We start from the raw sequence: 20734 nt of genomic DNA, 5'->3' as shown, positions 1-20734 counted from the left end.
TGAGCTCTATAAGAAAGGGGGGGGGAGTAGATTAAGTGACATCTAGCCTGTAGGCTGAGAATTGGAATAATAGCACATGGGTGGGAGGAATTGTATGTACGGCTGTGGGAAGGTGGAGGAGAGAGAGGGGGAGGGGGACTATGGTTTCAAACTACACAAGAGAAGGAGATCCAATGAGGCCAGGCTAATTACAGAGGAGGCTAAAATCCAAACAAACAATACAGAATTTATAGTTTTTGACAATTGGGTCTTCAACAAGTGATCACAATTAATAATTCATGAAAATACTTTAAATGAACAATTAAGGAAGTCAGTCTATAAATTCAATGAAATCTCAAAATCCATCACCCCCAAGGCTAGGCATGGTGACCCAAACCTATAATGAGGCAGGGGTTGCACATTCAAAGCCACCATGGATTATATGGCTTGATAAAAGATATTGCAATATAAGAAAACTATATCTCAAAAGGACAGAAGTTCTAGTTGGGGGCAGTGGCAAGGACATACAACCCCAGCATTTGTCAGGCAGAAGCAGGAGAATCATAAGTCCGAGGTTATCCTCTTACATAAGTTGGAGGCCTGATCTGTGTAGACCCCGCATCAAAACAAACAAACGATGAAAACAAACACAAAAAATGAAAAAAAAATCCCCACCCACTCTCAGAAAGGGAGAAGATGGCTAAAGTTGAAAAAATAAGTCCTACCACTTAGAGCACTGGTTCTCAACCTTCCTAACGTGCAACCCTTTAATACAGTTTTTCACGCTGGGGTGACTCCCAGCTGTAAACTTATTTTCATTGCTGTAACTGTAATTTTGCTACTGTTAAAAAATTGTAATGTAAGCATCTGATATTCGGGAGATCTGTCTATGACTCCTAAAGGGGTCTCTACCCACAGGCTGAGAACCACTGGCTTACAGAGACTTACAAAGCTCTTGTGAGCTTCCAAGAACAGATGCGTTTGGCTCATAGCAGAGATTGTACTGCAAACCTCTCTAGAGAGAGGAGGATGGGGAGAAACGGAGGAGAAGGAGAGGGGCAGGGAGAGAGGGAAGGGTGGCAGTGATGTCTACATTTGTAACCACACTGGAAACAAAGGAATGTGGTAAATTAAACTGGATTATAGTAGACCTAAGTACAAAGTAATCATTAAATAACAAAACAAAACATAAACACGTAAGGTGATGCTGACCATAGGGCCACAGTTACGAGATTTTTCTTCATTTCCGATCCATCATATACCAACAGTTTTTCAAATTAAATAAAATTCTCTTTATGTCATGATGATGCCAGTAAAGTTTCTTAACAGCTGTTCTCTCTATTTCTATCTTATTATACACCTCTCTAGAAGCTTTTGAAAAACTAGCACCATTCCATTTATTACTCATGTTCCCAGAGGATTCTTTTATCTTTTGCTAGTTTTGATTTGAGTTCTGGGGAGCCTAGAGCTATAGGATGCTAAGCCCCATTTCTACCACTGAGCCACTTACCATCCCTCACTCACGATCCCTTTGAAGACGAGGTGCCACATGGTAATCGTGACACAGTAGGCAAAGTTTTCTCAGACAGAACACCCAAAGCTTGAACTGTTATGGAAAAATATCATTCTGTAATCAAATGTAAAACTTCTGTTTTAGCTGGGTGTGGTGGTGCATGCCTTTAAATCCCAGCAAAGGCAGGTGAAAAGTCGTTGTGAATTGGAAGCAAGCTGAGGTCATGGCCATCTCCATGGCTGTACTGTGAGTTCCAGGATAGCCAAGGCTACCCACTGGGACCTGGTCTCAACAAAACAAAACAAATTAAAAAAAACCCAAAACCAAACACTTTCTGATTATTGAAAGGCACCATTAAAGAAATCTTTTTGTTGTCAGTGGAAAAACACTGTGAGAGTGGACAGTCCCAGTGATTAAGAGCAGACATCTATAACACACAGAACTGAAAGGCACCTAGAATCCAGCATGGTTGAGTAAGGCATAAAGAAAGACTCCAGTGGAGATCAAGCAGAGATGTAGCAGGCAGTCACAGAGGAGGGGTCAGTCTGGAAATTCAAGTTATTTCCTGGTCAGTATGATAGCACCCTGGAACCATACAGTTTGTGAAGAACCAGGGAGTCCCGCCCCTACTTCCTATCTAGGTCTATGTAATACCTTGGACTTTAACAATCAGTTAAAACTCAGTTGGGAAGAGAGGTGTTTCTTGTTAGTTTTAATCTTATTTTAATTTAATCAGTTTTTAAATGTAATTGTTTTGATTAATCCTTTAATATGATTTTAATTGTTTTAACATTATCGGCAGTGCCCTCTGAAGGAGGCACTGTGTCTACTGTGATGTCTGCAGTCTGTGGAAGGACTAACACAAGCAAAGGTATCAGTTGGGTCCGTGTTACTTCACTGGACCACAAGTACCTTTCCTATACTGCCTAGCCTTATAATACGCTGTTTCATTTCTAAATAAGAATTTCCCATGTGAAGACCCCAGTCTCAAAAAAAAACCTAAATAGAAGGTAAATAGATGGAGATGGATGGATAGATGGATGGATGGATAGATGGATGGATGGATGACCTGTATAGGACTGGGGACGTACCATTAGTACCCTGACTGCCTGGCATGCACAAGCCCCTAGGTCAAATCCCGGTACCAAATGAATAGGGCATTTGGTAGTGTACACCTACAATCTCAGCGGGGACAGGAGACCAGGGTTAAAGTCACCCTCATCTATAAAGAGAGTTCCAGGGCAGCCTGGGTTACAAGAAACCTTGTCTCAAAAACAAAAACAGGATTGGGTGTGGTTTTCCATACCTTTAATCCCAATGACAGGGAGGGAGGTATCTGGTCTACGTGAGTTTTAGCCCATCCAGGGCTATATAGTAAGACTTTATCTCAAAAACAAACCAGACCAGAATTGAGGAACAGATAGTGAGTTAGTCATCTCAAAATTCTTTTCCTTTTAAGGACAGGGCAGGGAGGCAGGGTAGACAAGGTAGCATTTAGGAGTTACTTTAAATCACTCTCCTTTAAAGATTAAAGTGGAGAGCTTTGTTATCTTGTGCAGTGACACTAGGCAGTTTGGGGATTTGATTGTTATCTCTTAGTTCTTGGAATGTTGACAAAGGCCTTGCTCTATGTCTGATGACAGTAAACTTCAGCATAGTGACTACTCCAATTTGGGTTTTTAATCTGTTGTTTTGTGGGCCACCAAAGGAGCCTATCCTAAAAGTAGAGCCGTCTGTAATTGCTATTTAAAGATACATAGTATGATCGACATGCCATTGAACTGTGCAAGCTGACCAAAGAGGCTGGGTTAGGGGTATGCCTTGGACGTGGTCAGCCTCAGAAAGCATTGGAAACCTTAGCAGACAATTCTGGAGAGAGCCAGTGGCCTAGAAGTTAGCCCTAGGAAACTGTGAGTTTTTGAGTTAGGTTCAGAAGGAAGAGAATGAATATGAACATATTTGAAGATTCCTCTCCCGTTACAAGTGAGCCTGTTGGAAACAAGAAATGCTAATTAGTTTGTTCAAAGCCATTTAAGTTCCCAGCATCCAGATCAGAATTGTCCCAGCTTTCAGCTCCACAATGCCATTCTGAAAGTTAAACTAGGTGACAGCCCTGATGGTTGGCTCAACCTATGACATCAGAGCAAGAGTCTGCCACTGACCTCAGTAAGTGTATGGTGGCATGGCCTGGAGTCCTCAGTCAAGAGCGTGATCCCACAGTCTCCCCCACAGGCCCTGATGGACGAGGTGCAGATGCTGCAAGACGAGATCAATGGGCTCCAGGCGTCTCTTGCAGAGGAGCTGGTGGCCGAGTCTCAGGAGTCGGACCCAGCGGAGCAGCTAGCCCTGCAGTCCACGCTCACTGTCCTGGCTGAGCGAATGTCCACCATCAGGATGAAAGCGGCTGGCAAGCGGCAGCTTCTGGAGGTGACTGGGGCCTTGGAGGGGTTTCCGGTCCTGCTTAGTCTGTTAGCAGTTCTGGGTACCAGTGTGAACCACATGGGTTTTGTTGTTTTAATTGCTGGTCTCTTCTTTGATATATATTTTTAAACTTTTACTCTTTCCCTCCCACTCCTTCTCTCATTCCCCTCCCTCTCCCAGATAAATGTGTAGGTAAAACACTTTAACACATAAAATTAAATACATGTTAAAAACAATAATGACAATTATTAGTGACACAGTTTTTTAAAAGGAGGTATTTGAAGGACCTAAAGGTAACTTTTTAATTTCACCATATTGTCTTTACTCTATGAAAAATGTATATAGGGTTTCAGAATAAGTTTGGCCTTAATGTTTCAGCATGAATTATTTGCAAGAATCGAGAAAACTTGATAGTTGGCCTAAAACTCTGGGTTTTGCCTTATTCTGACATAAATACCACTGGTTGCTCCTTTCCACAGGATCAACTGCCTAAAGTGTTGCTCATTTATGTGGAGTAGATGTCCCTTAGTCAGCTGCTGCTCCTACCTTCACAGAAATCAAGGTTAAGTGTCTGTTGCCGTGGAGCAACTGCTTCCTATCACTGTCTGGTTCTAATCCTTGGCTGATTTCTTCTTTCCCATGACTGCTAGATCCTTCAGGGCTCTCGAGGATGCCTTGTTCAATTCTGGGGCAGAGGAGACTCATCTCATCCTAATGTCTTCTGAGATGTAGTCTAAGCCTAGGTATTTGTTTGTGTGTGCAGCCAGAGCTCGAGACTGTTGCTCAGTTGTATGGAATCTTTAAGTTCTCATTTCTCAGTGCTCCTTCCAATTTAACTCTTTCGAATTCCTCAGGAGAAGCTAAATGATCAGCTGGAGGAGCAGAGACAGGAGCAGGCTCTGCAGAGGTACCGCTGCGAGGCAGAGGAGCTGGACCATTGGCTGTTGAACACAAAGGCTACCCTGGACTTTGCAGCGGGTATACCCCAGGAGCCTATGGACATGGATGCCCAGCTGGTGGACTGCCAGGTACAAAGATACTCTGGAGCCTGTGTGTCAGGGTCCTTTAGGAGTCACACGTCAAGATATTCTGTATATGGGATATTTACATTATGAACCAAAACAGGAGCAAAAGCATGACGTGGCAGCAAAATAATTTCATGGTTGGAGGAGGTCACCACAACACGAGGAAAAGGGTTTCAGCATTGGGAAGGTTGAGAATCACTTCTTTACATCATAAGGGAAAGGAAGGAAATGCATCTACATTGTGAAGGACATTTTAGAAAATACAGATAATAATAATAATAGTAGTAGTAGTAGTAGTAGTGATAATAATTTCCTGATATAAACATGTGAGTTTCCACAAGTTTGAGACTTTACATATTTACAGAGTCCATTGTTATAGCAAAAATAAAATTCAAACCTAGAATTCATTGTTAATAAAGATGGCCAGTGGTATTTAGCCTTTGAAAATGTTCAGGGACTTGAGAGATGGCTCAGTAGTTGAGTAATTCCTACTCTTCCAGAAGACCCATGCTTCAGAAGACTGGTGACTCCCTGCCTGTAACTCCAGCTCCAGGGCATCCAGTGCCTCTGGATGAGGGTCTGCCCTCATGTGCACATACCCATAGTGACGTAACTGAAAAAAAAAAACTAAACTAAAATGTAACTAAAAAACTTTCTGGAGAAAATTTCAGCATAACGGCTTGCATCTCTAAGTCTGTAATCCTAGCCCTTCATATCAAAGTTGTTTTCTCCTATCATTATTTAAGTCTTACATCTTACTTTGTAGTACTACTGATTATGTCACCAGGCTGGCCTCAGACTCATGCTGATTCTGTATGCTAAGATTACGGGTATGAGCTACCACACTCGGCCTTTCTGTTTGTTTTTTGGTCTCAAAATGGCAGAGCTGTTTGGCTCAGGATTCATAATGTTCCTGCCTCCACCCTAATGCTGGGATGGCAAGCACACACTGCCGAGCCTGGCTAAACTTTTAGCTTTCTGACTGCCATTTTAGAAGACTATAGATAACAGGATATCTATAGTATCTGTATTTAATGGCTAAAGGGGAATATAAACTAGCCCTGCAGTGATGGTGCACACCCACGGGATGCAGAGGCAGGTGGATCTCTGACTTTGAGGCCAGCCTGGTCTACAGGGTGAATTCCAGGTCAGCCAGGGCTACCCAGAGAGACTGTCTCAAAAAACAAAACAAAACCCATCAACCAACCAAAGAAATATAAACTAAATAAGAAGAATTAGTATCGGCGAAGCAGACTGAAATAAATGTCACTAATTGGAAGCCTCCTGAGTGCTCGGCTGCCATTTTGAACCTAGTGCTCACACGGTGCTTGGGAAGAAGTGTTAGGAAGCCAGGGAGCTGTCTTTCTAAAGGTGCAACACCTTCCTTCCTTCCATGTCAGGTTTCTAAGAACTGAGTAAGACGGGGTTCCATCAGGGTTATAAAGTGGAAGAATTCTTCCATAAAAGCATTCTGGGCTTGGTTTGACCTTTGGTTTAATTCTGGGAATCAAATCCAGAGATTTTATTGCTAAGCCACATCCCCAGGTCCTTAAATGTTGTCAACCTCAATGTGGTTTTTCTCTTCTTCTTTCCTCCCTCCCCCCTCCCTCCCTCCCTCCCTCCCTCCCTCCCTCCCTCCCTCCCTCCCTCCCTCCCTCCCTTCTTTCATTTTCTCAAGAAATAGCAAGGATTAAATTTAAGTCTCGTGTTCTAGGCAAGGTCCACATCCATAGCTACAACCCTAGCCTCACATAGAGGTTTTTATTGTTATTTCTTATAGATACTGGTGCTGACTTCTTACTACTGTAAGAAAAATATCCCTGAGATGATCACCTTAAAAAGCAGAAAGGTTTCTTTCAGTCCTGTTGAAGCCTCTCCTCCATGCGCTCCAGCACTGTTTTAGACACACAGAGCACATGGAAGGAGGCTGCTCACTCATTGCTTGGCAGCAAAGGGAAGATTAACGTTAGCACCCACAATCCACTTCAACAGAGCACCTAAAGTCCCCGTAAGACCCGCTTCATGAAGGTTTCTATCTCCTTCCAATAACACCAAGCTGAGCACCAAACTCTTAACGGATGCCTGTAGGAGGTGTTCCAGATCCAATCTAGCATGAAACCGTGAACATGTATGTGTCCATCACACTTCATGAATATTAACATATAACATTTCATATGTGAGCCAAATACGGTTGAAATCTTTCACTCAAATGGCTGGGGAGATGGCTTAGCAGCTGACAGCACTGGCTGCTCTTCCAGACGGCCTGAGTTCAATTCCCAGCGCCCAGTTACACCCATCTGTAATTCTGGTCTCAGGGGACCTGATGTCCCCTTCTGGCCTCCTCGGGCACTGCATGTGTGTTGCACAGATGTGCATGCAGGCAAATCACAGACATAAAAAACTGAAATGAAAAAACTAAATAAAAAGAAAGAATGTCTAGAAACCTCTGTCCAATCCACTGGGCTAAGTATCAGCGAGCACAGTTTCACATTTCACCCATGAGATGCAGCAGCTGCTGTAACTGGTTAAATCTACTTTCCTCTTAGATGTGCAGGATACCCCAGTGGTCTCTCTTTATGTTTTGGGGTTTATGATATTGATCATTATCATTTAGATTGTACAGTGCCTAGTGTTTCTCTGTGTACCAGCAGCGTCACTCTCTGTCTGATAATGGGGATTAAACAAGTGGATTGGAGCATTTTCAGTCATTTCTAGTCGTTTTCCTACTGTGAAATAGTTGAGGCATCTGTTTCACACGAGGGTTATATTGTTGTTGCCAACCCCTCTTTCAGATTTTCAAGGAAATTCAGAAAGCCTATAGCGTACTCGACACCATTCTGATAATTTACAGGAAATTTACAAAGCAGTAAAAATGCATTTTCATAGCATTTTAAGGAATTAGAAGTATATGGCATTGAAACTAAACAGATCAATCAACTTGACTTTTCAAATCGAATGTTTACCTTAAGTCATTCAAAATGGAGATATTAATCCAGTTAGAAGTTAGACCCTAGTAAGTTATGGAGATGTTAAAAAATATTTGAATTTAAAATCTAGCATTAAAGAATAAAACTCTGCTTCATTATCATAATTGGCTGTGACATGGGATTGAAGTCACATGTGAGGCATTGTGATGTATACCTTTAATCCCAGTATTTGGGAAACAGTACAGGAGAATCTCTAGGAGTTTAAGGCTAGCCTAGGGTTACATAGTGAGATCCAGTCCTAGGAAAAGGAAGGAAGGAAGGGAGGGAGGGAGAGAAGGAGAGACAGACAGAGAGAGAGAGAGAGAGAGAGAGAGACAGACAGACAGACAGACAGAGACAGAGACAGAGACAGAGACAGAGACAGAGACAGAAGAAATCAAGCCACATGATGACTTTTGTGGGTCTGGAGACTTTGAGTTATGAGGGCTATTTTCCCTGTGGTGAAAAGCACACATAGACTAATAAGATTTACACTGAATTAATTGTTAAATTAATTTTCTAATTTTCTTCTCCTTTGAATTCCTTCCTTCCTTCCTTCCTTCCTTTTTTCTTTCTGTTTCTTTTCTTTTGAGATGAGCTCTCATGTAGCCCAGGCTTGACCTGAATTCATTAGGTAGCCAAGGATTACGTTGAGCTCCGTATGCTTCTGACTCCAGACTCCAAACTCTTGAGTGATGAGATTACAGCTCTGCACCGCCACAACTGCTTTGTTCCATAGTGGTAACCAAACCCAGGAGCACGTGCATCCCTAGACTCTCAAACCCAGGGATGTGTGTATCCCCAAAGTCTTTTGATTTTAAAGATTTATTTATTTACTTTTTGTATATGAGTACACTGTCGCTGTCTTCAGACACACCGAAAGAGGGCATCAGATCCCATTATAGATGGTTGCCAGCCACCATGTGTTTGGTGGGAATTGAACTCAGGACCTCTGAAAGAGCAGTCAGTGCTCTTAACCACTGACCCATCTCTCCAGCCCAGTGATTTTAAAAGAAAACAAAAATAGACACTTTCTTGGACCTCAGAAGGTGTTATGCACCCTCAGCATAATGCCAGACCAATGGTGCCCAGAAATATATTCATTTCTCAGAAGTAATCCTTGGGGTATCACCTTTTAATCCCAAGTTTAGTTAAAGTTTTGCATTGTTTTGGTATGAAATCCTTTTTGTCTATTTTTTGTTTCATTTTGAGACTGTCAAGCCAGCCTCAAATTCACAGAGATCTGCCTGCCTCTGCTGGGATTAAAGGGATGTGCCACCGTGAAATCTTATAATAGAGTTGATGGAATGACAATAATCTTAGTTTCCTAGAGTAAAATAGCATTTTTTTGTTGTTAATAAGTAACTAGGACCTTTGTCTTGGGGTTTCTATTGGTGTGAAGAAGCACCATGCCCACAGCAACTCTTTAAACGAAAACATTTAATTGGGGCTGGCTTATGGTTTCCGAGGTTCAGTCCATTATTGTCATGGTGGGAAGCCTGGTGACCTGCAGGCAGACATCTGAACTGACAGGTGAGAGAGAGTGATGGGGGAGAGAGAGAGAGAAAGGGGGGAGGAGAGAGAGAGAGAAAGGGGGAGAGGAGAGAGGGGGGAGAGAGAGAGAGAGAGGGAGGGAGGAAAGAGAGAAAGAGGGGGAGAGAAAGAGAGAAATAAAGAGAGGAAAGGACAGAGAGAGAGAGAGAGACAGACACACACTGGTTCTGGCTTGAGTATTTGAAACCTCAAAGCCCACCCTCAGTGACAGACTTCCTCCAACAAGGCCACACCTCCTAATAGTGCCACTCTCTGGGAGCCTATGGGGGCCATTTTCATTCAAACCACCACAGACCAATGAGTTTAGAGGCTCAGGTCATAAAAACAAGCAAACAAACAAACAAAACAAAAAAACAAAGGAAAACATAATTTTTGTAGAAAACAAAACAACTTATTTATTTTAGTCTTTTATTTCCAGTTTCATAAAAGATCTTACTTTTAATGAAAGATAATTTCTTTTCTGTTGAGTTGCAACCTTGGAGGGAAAAACTTCAATATTTGGGCTGGAAGTGAGAAAAATATTTTTAAATATAAGATCAAAATGAGTCATGTTTTTAAAAAGAAGATGAGGACAGAAGCTGATCATGGTATCATAAATCCCCTAATTTCATCTCTGGGGAGGCTGAGGCAGGATTGCAAGTTAGTAGGCAGCGTGGTCTTCAAGATCAATGTTTTGAAAGAAATTCCTTTTTAAACTGACAAGAAGTTTGGAAGAGGTTTGTTGTGTGATAATTTCACTAACATTAGTAATCTAATATTAAGATAGTGGGACTAATAATGGAATTGTGTGCTTGTCGGCTGTGTTTCCTATACGCCCTTTCCAATGTATTTTTAATTATAAACTATCTACTTTTTCTGAAAGAAGAGAAAAGGTAAAAAGCATAGACCCCATCCCCCACCCCAAGCATGTAACCTATTCTTCAAAGTAGAAAAGTCCACAGGTACCTACCTGTGTGGAAAGTGACTATGGAAGGTTGTGCTTAGAAGCAGTCTCCAGGGGCTGGTGAGATGTGAGACTTTCATCCCTGCTGTGTTTTTCCCAGAACATGCTCGTGGAAATAGAACAGAAAGTGGTGGCCCTGTCGCAGCTGTCGGTGCGCAGTGAGAACCTGCTGCTGGAGGGCAAGGCTCACACGAAAGATGAGGCAGAGCAGCTAGCCTCCAAGCTGAGGATGCTCAAAGGGAGCCTCATGGAGCTGCAGAGGGCCCTGCGTGACAGACAGCTCAACATGCAGGTGAGCATTGACTACCCGAAGCCTGGGCTGACATGTCGCTTATGACGCACTTACCACATACATCTCTACGAGTGTGGCGGTGGAGAAAAAATGTCAGGGCCACATACACATATATACGGGCTTGGTTTCAGTAACTTTTAAGCATGTGACTATAATTACATTCTGTCTTGGGTCTGGGTTTCCAGCCAGGCAGTTAGCATTGATTGACCGTGTGGATCTGAGGATGAAGTTCTGATGTAATGAATTTGCTTTTCTTGTGGATTCCTCTTACTGTCCGCACTCTAGATGTATTCAGGCTGTTTGATGTGGCGTTGGCATTCAAGCCCTTCCTTCTTCCAGGTCAATGAATCTTCCCACAGGAACACTGTGATTCCTCATTGTCAACTTTATTTTACATTGTTGGTGTTTTCTGGGCATTGTTTTCCTGGCCTAACTCTCAACTTTCTTGCACGTTTAACCCATTTAAATTTGTTGTGATAGGTAATATACATGAACTTTTAGTTTACTGTATTTGTCTCCTTCCCTCCCTCTCTTTAGTAGGATCTTACTATGTGGCCTACGTCCTCCTGGAACTCACTGTGTTGTACATATCGAAAGAGTGAGTGAATAGTGTGTGTGTGTGTGTGTGTGTGTGTGTGTGTGTGTGTGTGTGTGTGTAACAATCCAGCCAAAGGGGAAGCTAGTGTTAAGAAGATTGCCAGATGGGATTCCACTCAGGCTCTCCAAAGCCGGTGTGGCTGGAGTAGAATAGCAAACAAGTGAAATTAAGATGTGTCTTAAGTAGCTTAGTTTGCTATAGCAAAACTTCCCCAAACTGAGTGGTTTAGAAACCACAAACGCAGTACACACTGCTCTAGGTTCTGGGAAGTTTGATTAAGAGGCCAGCTGCTTCAGTGTCTAGTGAGGCTTCTCTGCCTGGTCCACAGACGGCATGTTTTCCCTGTGTCCTCGTGTGGAGGAAGAGGCTAGCTGAGACCTCCTTTCTAACAACGCTAGCTGCAGTAAGGTTACCTCCCACAGTCCTTCCATTTAATATCACAGTAGGGATTAGGTTCCAATGCCAACCAAGAGGCCTAAGACAGCATCATAGGTGACCTAGAGACTTTGATCTTAACTGAGGAATATGAAAGGCCATTGGACTGTGTGGGGTAGAAGAAGGACATGGTAAGCCTATGCCCACAGTTGGACTGGGACAGAAGCTGGAGGTCAAATAACAGATAGCCATAGGAAAGGGCAAAATGCACAGGGCATAGGCCAAAGGGCACAGGTGTCCTTCTCTTCCCTCCACCTCCCCTCCCTCTCCCCTCCTTCTCCCTTCCTCTCCCCTTCCCTCCCCTCCCCTCCCCTTCCCTTCCCCTCCCCTTCCTTTCCCTTCTCCTCTCCTTCCCCTTCTCTCTCCCTTCCCCTCCCCTTCCCCTTCTCTCTCCCTTCCCCTTCCCTTCTAGTCCCCTTCCCACTCTTCCCTTCTTTTCTTTCTTTTTTCCTACCTTCCCATTTTCCTACCTTCCCATCTTTCCTCTTGTTTCCTACACCAGAATCACATGCCCTGCCAATCTCAGCATTTACTGTGACCCTGAGCTACACTCCTAACCTGTATTTCTCAGTGCTGCCATATATATATATATATATATATATATATATGTGTGTGTGTGTGTGTGTGTGTGTGTGTGTGTGTGTGTGTGTGTGTGTGTAGTGGAGTGTCTGTTATGCACTTACTTTACTGTGAAGACCCAGTCTCCATTTCTCCCGGATAGACATGAAGGATGCAGACCTAAGGACTGTGAAAAATCTCTTGAATTATTGTCTGTCTTCATAAGGAACTCAGGTCATTTTCACACAGTGTCACCAATGAAAGCAGCGTAAAGTTCTCCATATATGAATAGCTAACAGCTCTATTAAGAAATGGTTCGTCTTGGATTTATATCTGCAGGGTCTCACTGCTCTTTCAAGGAATGTTCCAGGAAGAAAGGCGATGACTGCCCTACTTTTCTAAAATAAGCATCCTGGATGCTCCACCAAGAGTCTCTAGTAACAGAAACTATCCCACGTCTTCCTCCCTTGGCAGAAGGGAAAACTGTCATCTGCAGGCTTGTATTCCTCCTGCCAGGACCACCTTAGTCCCAAGAGGAAAGAACTGAAGTATGAACTAGATTCTTAATCATTTTTGCTTTCCAAGAGCCAAGTCTTATCTTTCAAAATGACTGAGTCAAAAAACTTGACTAACTAAAAATCCAAATAGAACAAGACAGAAACCACAGTCTAAGTGACAGTTTTTCATGCATTTGTTTGTTTGTTTGTTTAATCTGACGCTGTGGACTTTGCATAGTCAGACACATAAATTCTTAGAACCTGAAGGTCCATCTGTGTGTAAATGGTTCTGAGGGCTCACATTCCAATCACAGTCTTTTACAAGCACAACCTTTCTTTGGTGATTTGAAAGACACACTGAAAGTCCAAGGAGAATAACTCACGTAGAAATGTGAGTGGGTTCTTTGAACTGTGAGGAGTGTGTAAGGGATTTTCTGGATGGGTTCTGGAAAACAAATGTTGAATTAAAAAGCAGAGAGAAAGTGGCCTGGATCCCAAGAGAAAAGGCAAAGAAGCTCATGGCCAGGACGCGTATTTTGGCAGCTGAGCTGGCTGTGACGGGGGACTTGCATCTGGTGTGCTGACTCCTTGAGCTGTCATTGTCTTGTGTCCTCATCCTGCAAAGTTTCCATCTAACCTGCTTTTTCTCCCTTGCCTGAATGAACCAGGGTCTCTGAGAGTTCATCTCTAGTCCCTTGTGCTAAAACTCCACTTATCCAAACCTCTACTTTCCAGAAACCCACTCTCTATCTTTGGGAGGAAATTCTGGGAAGGAAGGATGCTTAGTGACTAAGTTGTGATGAGTCACCAACTCCAAACGTGCTGCAAGATACAAATAGCATCCTCTAGGCCAAGGACACTCACATGTTCTACCTGGTCTCCAGTTGGGAACCTGGCTGCTGTCAAAGGAAAGGAAGTACATGCCCAGAACATAGGAGCTCACATGGGGATGGAGACTATGTCTTTTACAACATGTTGATGGCTTGCTTCACCATAGAGCAGTCACACCAAGGTACAGAGACAAAGACATAGGCTGTCATCTCAATCAGTCCACCATTGCCTTAGGGTTACCATTGTTGTGATGAAACCCCATGACCAAAGCCACTTGGAGAGGAAAGGGTTTGTTTGGCTTATGTATCCTGAATCACATTACATGGATAGAAACCTGGAGTCAGGAACTGATGCAGGGGCCATGAAGGAGGGCTGATTATTGGCTTGCTTTTCATGGCCTTCTCAGCCTGCTTTCTTATAGCACTCAAGAGCTAGCCCACCTACAATGGGTTGGCCCTCCCATATCAATCACCAATTCAGAAGATGCCCCATAGACTTACGTATAGTCTGATATTATGGAGGCATTTTCTCAGTTAAGGCTCCCTCTTATCGGATGACTCTAGCCTGTGCCAACACAATCATGAATCATAGGGTTGTAGGAAGGAAACACAAGCATAGAAAACCAACTCTCTCCCTGGAGCAGTGAGTTAGAATCCAGGAACTCAGTGAAAAGCCAGGCCTCTGTCGATAAACTGGCTAAACTGGAATGGTGGACTCTTATCTGCCTTCCTACTTAGGGGTGGGGCAAGGCACAGAGGAGTGTCAGTCTCAGGGTTGATAGCAAGATGATCCAGGTAGATACCTCATCAGACTCTAGCCACAATGGCCTCTTCATGCTGATGTTCTCAGTTACTTTTATATATATTTTCTATCTCTTCACATACTCAGACTCTGAACTGAGCCTCCTCTACTGGTCTCAATGTGAAGCATGAGGCCAGGTGGACCTTTGACCTCCCATTGGAATAACAAGGCAAGAAGGTAGTCTGTGCGATGAGTAACTGCTCATTTGCTTTCTTTGGTAGCCAAACTCCCAAACCAGCAAGGAATTGGTGGGGGACAGGGGTGGTCATGGGATAGAGGGAGAAAGCAGCATGTTTTGGCTTTGTCACTTGGAATTATCACACCAAGTCCCTTTAAAACTCCCAGGGAGGTTGTTTTGTTTGTTTTGTTTTGTTTTTTAAATTTAAAGGATGGCAAGCACTGTGCCCACAGTTAATTGACACTTTATTATGTCATTCTCCTGCACCGTACCCCTCCCCCTCCTCCATCGCATACACCACACACACACACACACACACACAGACACAGACACACACACACACACACACACACACACACACACACACACACACACAGAGAGACAGGGTCTCTCTGTGTAATTCTGGGTGTCCTGGAACTCACTCTATAGACAAGGCTGGCCTTGAACTCAGGGACCCACTTGCTTCTGCCTCCTAAGTTCTGGCATGCAAGAAGGTAGGCTTGGTTATTGTGCTAAATTTAATGGCAATGAAAAACTCCTGTTTGGACAAGAGCTATTTATTACTGGTGGCGGCTGACAGAGGTTAAGGATTTCTCTCGTGTAGCCCTGGCTATCCTGGAACTTATTATATAGAACAGACTGGCCGTCAACTCACAGAGATGCACCTGCCTCTGCCTCCAGACCATTGGGAATTATTTATTATACAGATGTATATAATTAGCTCTTTCAGAATAGCAGACATTCACAAATCCAGAGTTCAAGAGTTAATTCAAGCCTAGGGGATTCATAGGTGCAACTGGGAGCCACAATCTACAGTCTTTATACATTTATTTTATAATCATTTTTTATATTTTTAATTTTTTCAGCTTTTTACATTTTTGCTTAATCCTTGAAACTTTTATACATACATATATATGTATACAAACACATATAGTGTACAATGTGTCTCCATCATGCCCACTTCCTTTTCCCCTCCTCAGCAACCCCCAGAACACTCATAACACCTCTCCCAACGTGATGTCCTTTTTAATTTTCTTTTCTAAGCCCCTGAATCCAGTTAGTGCTGCTTTCTTACAAGTGCGGTGTTTGGGTGGGGGAGAAAAGGCTTTCTGCCTCTCGGAGTGCCCTGGAGATTGTCCCTGTGGTTGACCACCTCCTGTCCCTCTTGAAAACAATGTTGAGGAGGCTAGGCTGGGGGCGGGTGGAAGTAGGGGGAGCAGAGGATGGTCAGCCATCTTGGAAGCCCTTGCTGTGCTTTACCAAGTGTCTCAGCACCATGACTAAAGGATGGAAACAAGTTTAGGGATGAGAGACTTAGTTTTGCTCTGTGTTTTCAGAAGTTTGACTCCATGACCCACTGTTAATGTTAGAGGCAAGGCAAAGACATCCTGGCTTAAGGTCATTGAAAGGCAAAGCTTTTCAACTCAGACAAGGAAAGAGAAAGTACCCTTCATGCAGCCAATGGCCCTCTTCCCATAGGTGGACTGCTTTTTGCCTTGTTCCACCACCTTTCAATACTCTACTTAGACTGTGAATTCATGGGTGGATTAAAACTGTGGATTGTGACAGAGCCCTCATGACCTAACAGGCACATGGAGAAGTATGCCTCCCTATTCTCCCATGGACCCTGCACCATGCCAAAGTTGACAGCCAGGATTGACCATCATGTCCTGCTCTTCCTGAGTTCTAAAACCTGAACCCAACCATGAACTTACTGTTTCTCGAAGGTGTTGATCTCCTTTGTTTGTAACCTTTTAAAAATCTGTTTGAGAAGCAAGTTCTTGCTATTGTACCCATTTTTGATAGATACCATTGTGACCTGGAGAGAAATGTTGACAGGGTAAAGCTTTTAGAGGAAGGACAGCAAAGTTTGACATGTAATGATTATCTGGGTAACATTTCAGATTTGTGTAACTTTAAAAAGCTCATTAAAGGGTTGGGTTTTCTATGTGAAAAAAAATTTAGAGTAATATTTGATGACTACTCTGGAAAAAATGGGCTTCCTTATAAATGCTTCTTGTTCCTAAAAGTTTCAAAATCTTGTGTTACTATAATTTTTTTTGAAATGATGGTGCTTTGAAGTTATTACACCAACCACAGCAAAGGAGTTGTCTTTCCAGTGGGGTGAGGTTTTCTTAAGGATGGTTTCAACCCCCGGGCTAGGGACTGAGGTGCGTATTGTATGTACCAAAGCAGACCTGGCCTCCAGGTTCTCCTAGCGTCTTTGTCTTTCAGTCCCTACCTGGCAAAGCCCTCCCCATCCCTGACTTTCCAGCCCAGGGGCTGGACTACCCTTCCCTTCTCCCTGTCCTCCTTCCTCGAGGCCAGAGAACTCACCTGTCCCAGAGCAGCTTCCCAATAAACCTGCATTTTATATAATATATTCTGGCTTAAACCGGCTCATTTCACTGGCAGAGAAATAATGTGTCAGTATGGCCCCTGATTCCTGTCTCATCTTATTCAAAGCAGGGAGTCACACAAGAAAAAGAAGAGAATGATGTTGACTTCACGGCGACTCAGAGTCCCGGAGTACAGGAATGGCTGGCTCAAGCCCGCAACACTCGGACCCACCAGCGGCAGAGCAGCCTCCAGCAGCAAAAGGTAAAGCACTTCCCACCTTCTTCTAGGCAGCTCTGCTGTGAGTGGAGGTTGTGGGTGGTGTTTCTATGGCTGTAGGTTTTTGTTGATTTGAGCTTTGTTTTGTTCTGTTTTCAATGCTGGGAATGGAACCCAGGCCAGGGGAGGGCTCTACTGGATAACATCCCCAGCATTGACACAGTGGTTCTTCAATGGTTCTTTCACGCAATGTTTGCATCTATTTTACTGTAACACAAATGTTCCAGGAAGGCCTTTGGGAATGGGCAAAACTCTGAAATACATTTTATCCCTAAAGAAATGAAATGTGTTTCTTACTTTCTAGTAGACTTCTCACTAGATCTGACTGTAAATGGCTATGATACAAATGATTTCTGCTGATTTTTTTTTCAAGGAAACTAACTCTGTAAAAAGACATACATAAGCGTCCTCTCCTGTCACAGTGCAAACTTGTTTACTGTGAATGAGCTCAAACCAGATGGGCTGATAATAAAGCATGCTGTCCTGAACTGATGTTTGTACGGAGTCCTGACTAGTCCCAGCCAGCATTGACTTTGAAAGGAAGGGATGTATTTTACCACATGGGGGCACCGTTGTCCAGCAAAACTTTCTGTTCTTGTTGCTTTTACAATCTGTTTAACCAGAGCAAGAGAATTTGCCTAAGCCATGCTCAGATTTACAGCTATTAGAGTCCTCCTTACGTTCTGTAGATAGAAAACAGTGACAGTGACAATGACCATCAACGGCTCTCTGAAGTGACCCCAGTGTTTGTGTTTGTGCAGGAGTTCGAACAGGAGCTGGCTGAGCAGAAGAGCCTCCTCCGCTCAGTAGCTAGCCGTGGAGAGGAGATTCTAATCCAGCATTCCACCGCAGAAGGCTCAGGTGGCCTTGGGTATGTTTTGAAGCTGCAACTTTCTCTTCTTGTGTTTCCCTGTCATTTGAAAAACGGAATGCTTTGCTCCATAGTCAGTTTCCACACAAGGCACTAATCCTCATTTATTTGAGGATATTAAATGCCCCTGCATTGCCAAGCATTTTGCCATGCAGATAGGAAAATGGCCATTGGTCATTTACCTTCCTGGATGCCCAACTTACTTATACCCAGGGACAGTCATTTTCTGAGTCAAATGAAAAATGTGTTATCAAATCTGTGATATTTCCAGCTGATGACTATACCTAACCAGAGTGTTTTCCTCTCAAGAACCCTTGCAGAATATTCTTTAAAAAAAAACTTTAATGAAACGGATGTATATGTGGGCTAAGTGGTATGATTTCCAAACAGCTCTCTACCTATTATTTCTATTTGAAAAGTTTTTTATCCTGGGGACCGGGATTGGAGTGGACATTTCAAAAGTCTAACATGCAGAAAGATGAAATATTAGAATAGACAAGCGAAGGGGAGAACCTCTGAACAGGAGGTTTTTATTTGCAAGGTGGAAAGGACTGTAGCAGATGGGATATGGCTGTGTCTTGAGCCATTCTCCTTGGGGTCTTGGCTTGCTTAGTACTGAGGTAGGATACAAAATAGCAACCATCAATACAAAATGCTTTGATACAAAGAAAAACTTTCTTTTGTTTTTGTGTGTCATGACAGGTATTCTCTGGGTGTAACTCTGGTTTCCCCAGAACTCACTCTGTAGACCAGGCTGGCCTTAAAGTCACACAGATCCACCTGCCTCTGCTTCTCGAGTGCTGGAATCAAAGGTGTGTGCCAGCACTGCCCTGCCCTGAAGCACTTTTTTTTTTGTTAGAAAGATGGTATAACATACTATTTATAATGTCAAATAGTTGAAAAGGCAGGAGAGTACTTACTAGCATCAAGAAAAAAAATTGTATGTACCTGTAATATGTAACAAAATTACATCCTGGTATCAGAAATCATATATGTGGAAACTAAGGAACAATGTGAGTTAAAACAATGTGTCCTGTTCATTGGATCACTGGAGATAGCAGATGTAGTCACTGAAGTGATTTGTAATTTAGACAACATTGGCACCGTCATTCTCAGTGTCAATATATTACGGATACTAAGGGGTACATAGTTTTTGCATTTAACTCACCCCCAAACTGTGGAAGAGTTAAAACATTTGCCCACCTTGTTTAGAAAGATCTGTAATAAGATCTTTAAAATACATCAGCAGCAAAGCCCCAAACAAGACTGACACTTCTCCAGGCTAGCAGAGCGGAGTGTCTTCCCTCTCTCTACCTGCTCACAGCTCTAAGGCGTTCACACATCTTTCATAGTTTTTCAAGCCTTTTACTTAAGTCTCTGCTTTTCCGAAGAAGACAGCTAGTGCCGCCTCTAGGCAGACAGTCGGTTCCACAAAAGAGCTGTGGGGATCTTGCGCAAGTTTCTTGTGGTTAAAAAAGTGTTGCTGTTGTTTCTCTTTTCTCCTTTCTCCTTGGCCTTCAGTATTGGCTAGAACCCAGACAACAGATACACATCTACAAGTTGCTTTAGTTGCTCTTTCAAGTATTAAATTCATGTAAAAAGAAATTTGTCCTGCAGTGCTAGCTTTCTGTGTGTCCCAAACGTCCCATATACCCCTCAGGGTAAAAGTTCACATTAGACTACCATTTTCCAGTGTTGAACCAATTGATAGGCTGATTATCAAAGGATCCTAGTCTATGGTCATACTATAGTTTATTTCATACTTAGCCATTTTCAATGTGTTTTTAATATTCCTGTGTTCGTGATTAGACATATGAAGAAAATGTGCTTGCAACCTTAGTGTTTCTATTTTAACTTTTACTTTTTTAAGGTATAAGCCCACGAGTAAGATAATCTTGTTCTAATTTTGAGGCCAGGTCTGTTAATACCCAATAGGTTCATTCTCCATTCTCTCTCTCTCTCTCTCTCTCTCTCTCTCTCTCTCTCTCTCTCTCTGCACACATTGTAAACTTAGACTGTTTATTCTTCCAATAGTGAAAAACCTGATGCGTTATCCCAGGAGTTGGTGATGGAAGGGGCAAAATCATTTGCTGAAGATCAGATGAGAGCGAAGTGGGAAAGTCTACACCAAGAGTTTAGTACCAAGCAGAAGCTTCTACAGAATATTCTGGAACAGGAACAAGAACAAATGGTATCAAATATTTTCTTTATTTTTTTGTTTTCCTTTGGGCCTGGGAAACAGGGTCTCCTGCAACAAAGGCTGCCCTAGAACTTGCTATGTAGCTGAGGGCTGCCTGATCCTTTTACTGCTGCCTCCTGGAGACTGGGATTACAAGCATGAACCCCATGCTCTGCCTATATATTAGCTGATATAAGTGGTACACAGATTATGCTAAGGGAGTAAACCTGTATAATAATCTGTATTTTTAATATATTCTGAAATTCTATAATGAATTGTATAACGGGTGCATTATACAATTCTGAATGAGTATGAGGCCAGCTATTCATCTTGTATTTTACTTCACAAGACGTGCCCCACATTCCTCACAATACTTGTCTTTGTGCATAGAAATTTATCTGATTTCTGTATTTCCCCAAAGATGATGTCTGATTTTTTAATTAGCACAAACCATAGAAGTTCAATTTAATTTTCAAC

At 42.8% G+C, this 20734-nt stretch overlaps 1 protein-coding gene across 40 annotated transcripts in view; it reads left to right on the top strand.

The window, feature by feature from the left end:
* The window catches only part of Syne1 (spectrin repeat containing nuclear envelope protein 1), a 477397-nt gene that overhangs the window by 337140 nt on the left and 119523 nt on the right, over positions 1-20734 (top strand). For 17 of the 40 annotated variants that reach the window (XM_087580487.1, XM_087580439.1, XM_087580468.1 and 14 more), the window contains 6 exons: positions 3713-3919; positions 4768-4941; positions 10502-10693; positions 17058-17192; positions 17969-18078; positions 20113-20269. In XM_087580487.1, coding sequence (XP_087436613.1) covers positions 3713-3919; positions 4768-4941; positions 10502-10693; positions 17058-17192; positions 17969-18078; positions 20113-20269 — 975 coding nt within the window. 40 annotated transcript variants of the gene reach the window in all.

Source organism: Rattus norvegicus, chromosome 1 (assembly GCF_021556685.1).
Source record: "Rattus norvegicus strain SHRSP/BbbUtx chromosome 1, alternate assembly SHRSP_T2T, whole genome shotgun sequence".
Taxonomy (NCBI): domain Eukaryota; kingdom Metazoa; phylum Chordata; class Mammalia; order Rodentia; family Muridae; genus Rattus; species Rattus norvegicus.
This window is presented reverse-complemented; position numbering and strand designations above follow the sequence as displayed.